This window comes from Centropristis striata, chromosome 12 (assembly GCF_030273125.1).
Source record: "Centropristis striata isolate RG_2023a ecotype Rhode Island chromosome 12, C.striata_1.0, whole genome shotgun sequence".
NCBI classification, from domain to species: Eukaryota; Metazoa; Chordata; class Actinopteri; order Perciformes; family Serranidae; genus Centropristis; species Centropristis striata.
Window position 1 is genome coordinate 32,762,248 of NC_081528.1, and position 12,810 is coordinate 32,775,057.

General features: G+C 36.4%; 1 protein-coding gene across 1 annotated transcript; it reads left to right on the plus strand.

Moving 5' to 3' along the window:
• Positions 1 to 3,681: 3,681 nt before the first annotated feature.
• Positions 3,682 to 7,196, plus strand: zgc:92907 (uncharacterized protein LOC436733 homolog). Its single transcript, XM_059346286.1, has 4 exons — positions 3,682 to 3,887; positions 4,579 to 4,741; positions 6,696 to 6,834; positions 6,928 to 7,196. The coding sequence occupies exons 1-4, from the start codon at positions 3,807 to 3,809 to the stop codon at positions 7,037 to 7,039; spliced, it is 495 nt and encodes a 164-aa protein (XP_059202269.1). The 5' UTR covers positions 3,682 to 3,806; the 3' UTR covers positions 7,040 to 7,196.
• Positions 7,197 to 12,810: the final 5,614 nt, after the last annotated feature.

Here is a 12,810-nt window from a genome sequence, read left to right on the forward strand (position 1 = left end):
CAAAAACTAGATGATACGAGAGAAATAGTGCACGAAATTGATGAAACATCTGCTTTCTTGATAAAAGTAGCTGAAGGGCCTGTTTATACTTGCTCTTGTTGTGATCGACAGCTGTGCCAGACTACATGGGTCGCTGTGGAAGGAACGGTTCAGAATGATGACTGATCAACAATTCTGCACAGCTGTGAATGAGAGTTTAAACATCCAGTTGCTCAGAAGCAGACATCAAGTTGCTTCAATCAAGATAAGACACTAGATGCTTCTTACTCAACAGAAGCCCTGCGTGTTTTCAAGTGGAACAGTGAGGCTGATGAGCACAACTCGGAGCACCTGAACAGTTTACCATATCGATGCTTTGATACAAAGACAGATATGCAGACTGTCTCCTTGGTTTTGCAATTCCCTCCATGTACTGAAACACTAGAGGATTTCACATGGTTGTGTCTGGAGCCAGTGTTAGGCATGGTTGCTGGCATCGCACACACAAAAAACAATGCTGATCAAAAGGCATAAAGTGTATTCTCTTTGATAGAAGAGTTGGAAAAAAATATGTGAAGGCAAAACATGCATTTCCATTGACTGTTGCACAGGACAGGGTGGCACTAAGGTAACTGGTAAAACTTGGTTTCTATGAAGGGAGTAGAGAGGAAAGTCATTGCAGGGCTTACACCTTCACTGATTAACTAATCTGAGTTAATCCTGCCGTGCAAAAACAAATGGCTGATCAACATATCACATAAAAAGGAACCTTCACATTACACCTCAGATCTCAAATGAGACCCAAGGCTCACCACAGCTGATAAACTGTTTTATTGAAACATTTATACTCCACCTGCTTCAGAGCAGACAGGCTTGCAAGAAATGTATAAATTCCTTGACTTGCCAGGACAAGATATAAATAAGCATTATAGAAACTACTCAGATCATGACCTAGTATGCAAATCTTTGGATCTTGTGTAAATGATGATCACACCTCACCTAGTTAGAACACAAACAGAAAAGGTAAAAGGAATAGCAGTCAAAAAATGAGTGACTGTTATTTCTAATATTCTCAATACTACTATACTATATACTAATACTATATCTTTAAAGGGAAAAAATTATATCCATGAAAATGTTTTTACCCAAACGTAATATGTACCTACTTTAGGTTGTGTTTGCTTCCATGCAACTACATACAACTAAAATCAAATCAATAATACTATCTGATTTATATGGACATTGTGTCTGAGGGTTATCTCTATATAGTCTGTCCTCTGGTTATACAGTAACCTACAACTGTCATCCACACATGATGGAAACTAAGCCTGCCCTGCTGTGTTTATTTACATTTATATTCAATGTGTATTTATATTCAGGCTTTACCTGAAAATGAACTAGAAGCAACTTCCCCCTCCGCTCCAAAGCCAGTTTTTAGTCTGTGAATTACAAGAGATTTTCCAATATTATCTGTAAGTTAAATATTTGCAGACACACCATGTTGCAGCCTTGTGTATTATTGTGTTTTGACCTTAGTAAACTTTTCCATTCTGTCAAGGTTGTGTAGTGTTGTGTTTTTAAGACGTCTACATCGTACACTGTGAATATAAAGCACATAATAGCAGTTTGATAGGAGTGAGAAACTCTTTGTTGTATTGCTGTTTAATTTTTTTTTCCTACTGCTGCATGTGAATTTGGATATGTATTGTATATCTGGCCTTTGTTTTGGGAATGGGAAGAGTAGAGAGTCGCACTATGTGTTATGTCAGATTTTGCCTCGACTGGAGACATAACACGACAGCTCAGATATCTATTGTTTCACAAGAGGACAATAGCAGGAAGACGACATAAAAGCATAAATCATGAATACAATAAAGCAGTAAGACAATTTAAGACATTAAAAAAGTTGGTTTGGTACTAAATACCTGCAGCACAATGAAGAAAATGAATGTGAAAAACGCAACTGGCACAAGAAAAAAGTGCAAAGAGGGTACAGTATAGTTGAATTAAGAGTGTTTATTGCATACATGGTAAATGATAACTTGTTTAAAAAGAGGATGGTCTGGATTTAATGTGATTTGTTGACAAATATAATTTAACAGCTGTTAAATAAAGTAAAATAGTTCCTCTAAAATGTAGTGGAGTAGAATCAAAGAAAACTCAACTCAAATAATTTTCAAATTGTACTTGCTTCATATGTAAATGTATTAATTGAAATGTTGTAATGTATAATAGGTTAGACATCTAAGAAAAACTCATGTGTAATCAGATTCAGCCCATTTGTCCTCCAGTGACCTCGACATCTTTCGACCTACACGTTCCCACAGGGTTCATGTGAAGCAGCTCGTCATTAAAGGTCGTATGAGGTGAAATTATCAGCAGCAGTGATAATGCGTCCCCAGAGCCCAGCTGTCAGTGTAAAACACAAACTGTGATGCCCTGATTCCTCTGTGGAGCTCTGTCAGCACGTTTTCTGACTGCACCTGCATTGTCCAGTTCAAGAAAGCCTTTGTATCACACACTGCACAAATTTGATGCTTTATTTTTCAAGCGTGCTTTATTGTCATAAATTGAGAAGGTAATAACACTTTGAAAGAAACATCTGGAGCACAATTTAGGATCAACCTTAGCCGATTAAGAACATCAGCCACTCCTTGGTTCTCCACAAAACGTAAAAACAGAACCGATTTTTTTACAGACAAAACAACCGACTTGCATTAAATTCAGAAAAGTTTTACAATGTTACTACTGCAAACATTTCTATATATTTTCATATTATCTACTTACTGCATAAATCTGTGCATATCACACAAACACTAAATCCTGAATACACACCTTTAAAATACAGCCATGGAAAAAAATATTCAACCACCCTTGTTTTCTCTAATTTCTTGTTATTTTTCCATTTTAATGGCTGGTACTGGTAACCTGGTAACTAAAGGAACATCTGTTAACATAATAACAACAAAAATAGCTCAAGAGTTTAATTTAAGAGCTGATATCTAGCTATTTGTCATGGTTTTCTTGATAATAACTAAAATCATTATCAAGAAAACCATGGGAAATGGCTAGATATCAGCCATTTTCCTATGTGATAACTTATGAATAAAGCTCTTAAGTTATATGTTTTCATATCTCACCTGTGCTCTATTCTGTTATTTCAATTTTTCATGACTTTGTCAATCAATCAGTAATTTCATATTTTCTGTTTCTGTTTTACTTTGTATCTTGTTTATAGGCCAGTTGCAGCCTTTGCAGACTTAATATATAACACAGAATAATTGGATCAAATGTTTGACATGATTCAAAGTATCGCACACTATCAGGAGATTAGGTGCAGTCTTTTAGGAGACAGACACGGATTTCCTCATGCTATTAATGTTTTTTAAAAAATTGATGGTAACTTTTCTAAAATACTTTTTCTTTTATTTTGGTATGTGTTGGTATGATAATGTTAAATCAAATTGTTATTATTTCTATTTTATTATTACGATTAATAATAATAATAATAATAAAAGATTATGAAAACTAAAGACACTTCACTCTAGTATTATATTACACGTGTTACTGTACCGGAAATAAGCTCTCAGAGGCATTTAAACTGAGCTTTAAACTTGTATTTTTCCACGCTGCAGCCTCAGAGCAGTTGCGGCTCCAGGCCTGCAGGTGGCAGCAACACATGTTTGTGTCGCGGCCACGGCTGTGACGTCACCGGTCTGAAGAGGAAGTAGATGTCATGTTTATGGACTGAGGATGTGAGAGGAGGCTGCAAACTGTCTTAAAAATACTTTAAAGCCCCGAAGACTGACAGTTTCAGTTGAGCAGCCATGAAGACGGTGTTTGTAACTGTCGGCACCACGAGCTTTGATGACCTCATTGAAACCATCACGTGTCCAGAGGCCGTTCAGGTGAGTGAAGGAGGCACCTGCTGACAAACTGTTACAACATACTGTCAGTGGTGGAAGGAATACAAATAATTTAAGGTATTCTATTAATACCACACTGTGAAAATACAAGAAAAAATACTGCCTTCAAAACTTTATTTTAGTGAAATTATGAAAAAGTACTGTCAGCAAGATGTAGTACTTTAAGTAGCTAGATTGTGCAGTAAAATGTTCCCTGTCAGTGCTTTACTATTATATATGATGTTTTTTGATTAATATTACTGCTGCATTGATGTGTATGTTCCATTATAGTGCTGTAGATTGTATACTGCATGTAGGGTATTCATTCTGGACAAACTGTCAAATTAGAAAAAAAAAACTTTTTCACAGCAGATTACTGGAACTGCAACACTTGAAAGTTATGGTGCAAAATTACAGCCGCAAAAATAGAAACATGAAGCCAAAATTAAGATGCTGCCAGGTATCTGGTTTTGAAGCTCATTTTCAGGAAATAAATTTAGAGAGTCGACTCAGATCTGCTCTTTCTCATCATTAGATCAGAATATATAAAGACATCATCAGTTCAAGTCTTCACAGTGGGTTTGAAATTTTGAATTTCAACACTTTGGTCTTAAAAACAGCAGCAACCTTAAAGTAGAAATTTGTGAACTTGTGACTAGTTTTATAATAACTTGTTCTCCTGTTCTGCCCTCAGGCTTTAAAGGCTCGTGGATATGAACATTTGGTTCTTCAGGTTGGTAGAGGAGCTCTTCTTCCAGCTGCTGACAGCTGTCCACACATTAGCCTGGAGGCATATCGATACAAAGACTCTATAGCTGAAGACATGAAGCAGGCTGACCTCGTCATCAGCCACGCAGGTGAGGACAATGTTAAAAAAACATGAACTGAACTCCTGCCACCCAGACACTCACTCTTCTTGTTAGAAGATGCCATATATTTATTTAACCCCTTAACCTTCTGCTTCCTTTTACAGATAATTGGGGGTGGGATAAGTGGATCTTTAGGGGGAGACAGTAGGTCAACAGAAGAGATTATCTCAAAGCTTTAACCTGAAGATTCATCTTTGTGTCAACTTGTTCGAGTCATAAATATGTCTCATAAGTTGTTGCCACAATGTTTGGTTTGATACAATTTCTATATTCTCTCTGTATTTGGTGGCAAATTTGACCTCTTATTTATTAAAAAAAATAAATATTAAAAATGGTCAGAATCCCTCATAAATATGACATTAAGACACCAAGACATCGAGGAATACAACAGAAACATCCATACTGTGATTTGGTTTCAAAAACTTTATAACTTTAATTCACTGAACTGCTGAGAAACTCTTAATGTCAGCATACTTAGGAAAGCTATACATGTTCTGAATGCTCTAGGTCTCTAGTTTGTGGTTGTAAAGTTTCATGAGTCTGTGAGTATCCTCGAGGTCCCACGGGTCATTTCATACAGTGAGCTCAAGTTTCAAGAAATGCTCTCAATACAATGAAATGTCTACTATTGGCACTAACATCATTCCACATAAATAAAATTGGAGAGTCTCAGCTATCCAGATATACCCGATGTATGCAATTCAGAGACTGTTGAAGGACCCCAGTGTGCAAAAATACTCAAAACAATAGGTGACAACACACATTTAAATGCATTAGAAAAAATAGTGTGGTTTTTGCTCAAAAAAGCACAATATTAGTGTAAAGTGGGTATGTATGTAAAGGGGAGACTTGCAGTTTTCATTAGGATATCTTGAGGTCAGAGGTCAAAAGACTCCTTGGAAAATGGCCATATCAATTTTTCCTGTAAAACAAGAACTTCTAGTTTCTAATTTCATATGATGCCAGTATCTTCTCTGTCTGCTCCAGGAGCCAAACTGCTGTCTGTTAAGTTCAGGCTTTTCAACAACACAATGCAGGTTTGTGATTTTTAAAAGCATCAGCCGAAGCAGGTATTTTCTGTTTTCATTTCCTGCCCAGAAGTCATTAATGCCTGTGTAGAATTTAAAGCAAAAGTAAATACTGGTACGTCAGCAGTGTTCAAACATGATACAGCAACAGACGGATATAAAACATGAGGGCAACGGGCAAACAGGAAGATACTCAAGCAAATGTTTGATGTCGGATTGGATTGTAGTTGAAACCTGTTTGCATTTGAGCCACAGCGGTGACATTTTTAGGTCATTAGATGACGAGTGGGGTATTATTATTATTATTATTATTGTTATTATTATTTTATTTCTTCCTTTCTTGGAGTGGTGGGACGCAGGTGTTGGCAAACTGTCTAATGTGTAAAAGTTTAAAGAGCCAATAAAACATTTTAATACAGTACAGGCCAAAAGTTTGGACACACCTTCTCATTCAATGCGTTTCCTTTATTTTCATGACTATGACATTGTAAATTCATCAAAACTATTAATGAACACATGTGGAATTATGTACTTAACAAAAAAGTGTGAAATAACTGAAAACATGTCTTATATTCTAGTAAGCAAAGGGTGGCTACTTTGAGGAATCTAAAATAAAAGACATGTTTTCAGTTATTTCACACTTTTTTTGTTAAGTACATAATTCCATATGTGTTCATTCATAGTTTTGATGCCTTCAGTGAGAATCTACAATGTAAATAGTCATGAAAATTAAGAAAAACGCATTGAATGAGATGAGTGTGTCCAAACTTTTGGCCTGTACTGTATATGTAAAGCAGACAATAAATTCACTGTAATTCATTATGAGCTTTAACCTTGTTTAGCCTTTAGAATGATGAGTAACCAGTAGTTGGACTTCAGTTGAAAAAGGAACTTGATCTTGTTTTTCTCCTCAGGCGCAGGAAGTTGTTTGGAGGCACTCGGTGCTGGCAAACCTCTGCTGGTGGTGGTCAATGACAAGCTGATGAACAACCACCAGCTGGAGCTGGCCCGACAGCTGCACATGGACTCCCACTTGTTGTACTGCACATGCAGGTATGTGTCTCTCTCACATGTACAGTTTAAACATGTGAGGTTGTTTACCAAAACAAAAGTAATGACCTTGTTTGTTTTTTTAAACACTTTCAGCACTCTTACAGAAACACTGAGGTCGATGGATCTCTCTGTTCTGCAGCCCTTTTTGCCCGGACAGCCCAAGACTTTTGCAAATTTTCTCGACAAAGCCCTCGGTATCCAGTGAAACTTTAATTTTACTTCAGTAAGATTTTTTTAGAATATCATGCATTGTCAGAATATGATACTTGGTTGTTACATTGTGATTGTACAGCACACAACTGTTAAACATTTGACTGTTTTCTATTTTTTATATGCAATAATAATATATGTGTAATTACAAATCCCTGTGTGTGTGTGGTGAATTATTTGATTTGATGTAGATTTTGCTTTTGAAGAGGTTTTATTATTTACACATTTTCTTGACCATCTAAATGATTTATACAACCCTTTTAAATTATTCTGTAGATAATTTCACAAATCGACAGCAACCACTGACACACACACACAAGGTTTAAAGTAGTCTGCATACTGACAAATAATCAAATTAATCTTTAAGTTTCAATAGTCCTTTCTATTGATGTATTGTTTTTTTGAGTTCAAAATGCCTACAAATTTCATACAATCCACACTGAATGGTTGCACAAGTATGCACATGTTGCACAATTGTTCCCATTCAGAGTTTTTACTTTTTTTATTACCCGGTAAAACATTGATTTGTTCTGGTGTAGCCTATGAAAAGTGCAAAATACCATTTTGCAAAGACAAAACATTTTTTGTTTTGTGTTCAAGATCTGAGAATATGACGTATGCTTTCGACAAATGCCTGTAAACAATTGAGGAAAAACTGTAAACCACACAAACCACACAAGTTTTAGGAAACCTGTTAATGCCGGTTAAGCACTGCTGATTCATCGTTTGTCAGATACTGTTTCTTCACCAGGAGAGGTTTGGTTAAACAGGAAGTGATGGGTGAAAAGCTGCACGTAGTACAGCTTGGCTCTTCAACAGTGTTTAGAGTCGGGGCAGGAAACATCTCTATCCTCTTTCTGCTACAGAGAAAGAAACTGCAATATTGATTTATCAAACCAGATACAACCCTGATTCCAAAAAGTTGGTTCACTGTATAAATTGTAAATTTAAAATAAATGCATCAAATTCACAATTCAGAGTGTATAATTACAAAAGTCTAAAGTGTATCAGTTTGAACATAAAATATATTGTCCTTATACAATTGAACATATATCAGAAAGGATCAGCAAATTATCACATTCAGGGTTATTTATATTTTGGACTAACTCCAAACTTTTTGGGAATCAGGTTTGCATGCTTATCTGATTAAAAACATGTTAATGTGACTGGTGAAACAAGTTTACAGCCTGGCTTCACATTTCACATTTAGTTATACTGTTTTCATTTCCAAAATTTCCTGAGGCATTGAGGGTATCCGATAGATAAAGAAAACATTCTCTTAAGTCCCTGTTGTGTGTGATGAATATACAGTGAAGAACAGTGGCATACTCTCTTTATAGGAAAGTCCCTACTGTTTGTTTTAAAGAAGAATTTCTGTGGAAACCGAGAGCAACAAATGAAGCAAAACGTCTCTCTGATTCTGTGGTGACAGCAGACAGCTGTTCTACCACATCAAGTACTTTTAACAAACTGAAAAAAGAAAGTAAGTGATCAAACCACCTAACATGTCCTGCTCTAAAAGATGCAAAACTATGCAATTTATGAAGTGTTAGTAATACAATTTGTTTGGTATTATAAACCCTTGATGGGATCAAACAACTGCATTGGTTCCAGCCTTTTCATGATGAAGCAAAGTTACACAATTTGTAAAATTTCTTGACCTATTAGGACATTCACAGCCAAGAATCAAACCTCATCTTAGACTGTGTGTGTTTTTCACTCAATATTTCTATTGAATATTTTACATCTGCAACTATTCTGATAATCAGACATGAAATGGCAAATATCTCCTTGTTCCAGCTTCTCAAATGTAAAAAAAAAAAAAGGTTAAGTAAGTTAGTAACATGGAAGATCTTTTGATATGGACCTTGGGTTACGGCTTAAAGATACAATTTGAAGGTGTCACCTTCGCTTTTAGGACAGTTATCATAATTATATTAATCATTAGTTACATGACTCAAATACTGTTTTAAACAGATCAGACTTGAATTCAATGTGGTGTTTTCAAGGTTTAAAAAGTGCTTAAATAAGGTGCTTGAAACTACTTGAAATTCTGGTTATAACTTACAAACAGGTGACACCCTTCTGTAAAATACTGGCACAAAAACATAATTTTGGTTGTTTATAGCACAATAACATTTCATTTAATTTGATGAAGAAATGCAATATTTAGTATGTTGTTAAAAGCGTATGAACTATATATAAATATATAGTTTTGTACAGCTGTAAGGTGCTGGAAAAGCTTGAAAACGCACCGTGAAAATGCTCGAAAAGTACCTGAATTTAACTTTGTAAAAGGTGTTGGAAGCCTGTTAGTCTTAATCCCTGACTGAGAAACCCCCTTATTGTAGATATTTTTAGGAGAAGTCACGACCTTTTGGTGTTTTCCCCGAATCAATTAAAACTGTAGCTAACTTGTTTGGACTGCTTGTGTCTTCTACGCCAGTATGATTCACATGATGTTTGTGCAAACGGCATGCTAATCTAATAGAGATGGACAGTCTAGTCCAGTGTTGTTTTCCCCTCCACAGCTTCTCCGTCAGCTTTAGTTTTTTAACTTAAACTTGTTCTGAGTCGTTGCAATACAGCTCAGTGAGTCAAAACAGCTTATTCTTAAATAAGTTAAAATATTATAGTTCTATCTAATATTGTAGTTGTATAAATGAGTCCCTTTATGCAAAATGCCTCCTTGATGACATTAGATCTGGTTTCATGGCCAATGTTTCTCCTTTATAAGTTGTTATCTCTCTGCAAATCAGGAAGTTAATGCACAAGTTCATTAATCAGTGTCACACGTTTGATCTAAATTGGAAATAAACAACAAGATTTGTTTTCATTTCCACTTTTATATAGAACATAGAACAAAGCAAAACCTCAAAAAGGGAAAAAGTCACATTAAATAATGATGATATCTAAAGATTGGGGAACTATTAATATGAGAAGGGACATTTACATGGTGATTCTGCAGAAATACTGTGTGCCACGCTTAGCACATGACATAATTATCTTATTAACATGGAATTGGTCAGAAAGAACAAAATCACAGTGACTTATTGATGCGAAAGTCACGATTATCAGACAGAAAAACAACCTGATCTGAACCAATTCGGTTTCAAGATGTCTTGTGAAGAACAATCAAGCCATTCATTAAGACAGAGAGGCCTGAATACGTCCATAGAAACAGTAACAATCAGGTCAAAGCAGAGGGTCAATCAAACAGGCCTGAATGCAGTGATCCGTTGTTGATGGCCCATGTAATCAATGCCTGTTTACATCAGAATACAAACATGAATGATACATTTTGTCTTTGCATTTGAATGGCTTGATGTTTGACAGCAAGATGAATGACATTTTAATGTCTCACATGTTGAGTCTCGCAGGACTCAGGATGCAAATAAGAGATAAGACACATTTCATAAAGGTTTTTTGAGAAGGTTTTGTGATAGTTGAACACCTTATACGGCTTCGAAAAGTAAGAAAAGAAGATATTAAATGGTAAATGGGCAAAAGTATTCAGATATTTGGACATTACCTCTCTGTTTCATTGCTAGACATCTTATTTCAAAACCCTAAGTATTAGAAGCTGGCCTTTTTTCAGGAATCCTTTGGACCACGGGATTCCTGTGGGATGGGAGTCAATTTTACTTTTTATCATGGGACTGGGAATGGGCAGGACAGGAATAATAAAAATAATAGGTCAGTTTTTAAATTTAAAGAAATATAGATCCTAACCTTCCGAAAGTGTTAAAAATAGGGATGGGACAGGAGTGAAAAGCCCCTCCTGTCATATCCTTTAATCTATCAGTCTGCTATTCTGAAGTTAGAGCTTCCGTGCAAGCCAGTTCCCCACCAAACTGGGAAAACCATTTCATCGTGGCTTTATGTATAGAGGCATTGTCATGTTGAAACAGGAAAGTGCCTTCTCCAAACTGTTGAGTAAGTTATCACTGTGTGCTATAGTATTAAATGAGAACTCACCTGAAGGTCAGTTTACTTCTCAATTTACTGCTCAGCCTGTGAAAGCAGCTGTATAATGTTTGTTATTTGTCACTAAAAGAGCTTTATCAAGAAAACCTATGCTAGAAGCTGTAAACATGGAGGGTACATTACAAAAGCCACACTACCATACTATCCAATATGCAAGAAAGAAGGATTTAGTGGGTGGCAATACATAGTAACTTTAGTTTGACAAAAATACCAGGATTTCCAACTGCATCTGGTCACATTTTGCAATATGCAGGTCATATATAAAAAGAACTGGATACAGTGTTGGAGGCAGGGCCCAGTTCATTACTATGAAAGTTGCTCAGTGGTGCATGAAGCCAAAAAAGTTTGACTTCCATGTATAAAAATACCTGAATCTTCTGCTTTTGCTGCTTTCTGCCAGTCAAGCAGCTATCTTCGGGTTAAATCCTCCACTCACTTGAAAGGGGATAAAATGATTAAGTCATATGCCTCTTCGACACTTCCCAAATGTTATCGGAATTAATGGATGCAATTCTGTAGTGAAATACGTCATTTCTGGGGGGTTGCGACAATCTCTTTTTGCAATATAAGTCTACTGGCATCACATGACTCACTCTGAAGTTGTAATTCCACAGTTTGGAGCTCTTCCTGGGGCTTGATGTGAGCCAGCATACTTGTGAGGCTATTCTGACCCATAATCCTCTATGCACCATATTAGCAACAGGTTTAAAATAAAGGTGCTATGAAATTATGAAGTAGTATGTCCCAATTGGATGCATACTGCATGCGATAGTGCATATGTTTTAAAGGTAGCTGCATATTGTAAGTAAAAAGTATGTGATTTGGACTGCAGCATGCCTTTAAAAGACATGGTCCTTTACCTGGCTGTCATTGAGATACTATTTAAATGCATCATGGGAAGTGTAGGAACCTAATATGTGCCCCGTTGACATTTCCCTTAATTAGAAGTAAGGGGCCTCACCTGCACCTTAAAAACACAGAAGTAGCCTATGTGGAAAAATCTATGGCTCAAAACCTGGGTCTGTCCCACCAAGCAGGATTACTCAGATTTTATTAGTTCAGGTTGCATATTTTAGAAGCTTCTGGGTTTGACTAATCATATCCAGATAGTTAAGAACAAAAATAACTCTGCTTTGTGAGACTAGCCCCTGGGCTTCCAGATGGTAAGGTTACCTGATGCTGCATTTCCCTACTTCAAGTGTACAGTAGCTGAAACAGCACAGCTAGCATAAAACAGGGCGTACAGAAAAACAAAATAGACTGCTGCCTCCTAACAAAAGTCTCGTCCAATGAATTGGTAAGAAGTTGGTAGTCCGACCAGGGCCGGTTCTAGGCATAAAAATTAAATAAATGAATAAAATAAAAACATCCTTTATCCAGATTTCAACTTACCATTGTGTATCATGTGTCCCCTTTTTGGGGGATTTTTACGCTACTGTAGATAATTTTGTCAAATTGTAATGTAGCCTATATTCATTTTGTGAGTATATTAAAATGTGCTTTCTCAAATTCAAAAAAATTTCATTTGAGGGGGCAAGACATTTATTTAAGGGGGTCGGCCCCCTCTTGCCCCAGCGTAGAGCCGGCCTCGAATCCGACCCTGTGTGTCTTGCCTGTTGTTCAGTGGCGGTTCTACACAGGGGCCTACAGGGGCCACTGCCCCTGTAAAGAAGCCTTTGGCCCCTGCTGTGGCCCCTGTGTCAAATTAATAATAAAATGATCAATTTTTAACAATGAACAATGAAACAATTCTAACCTTTTTTTGTTATCTCATAATAT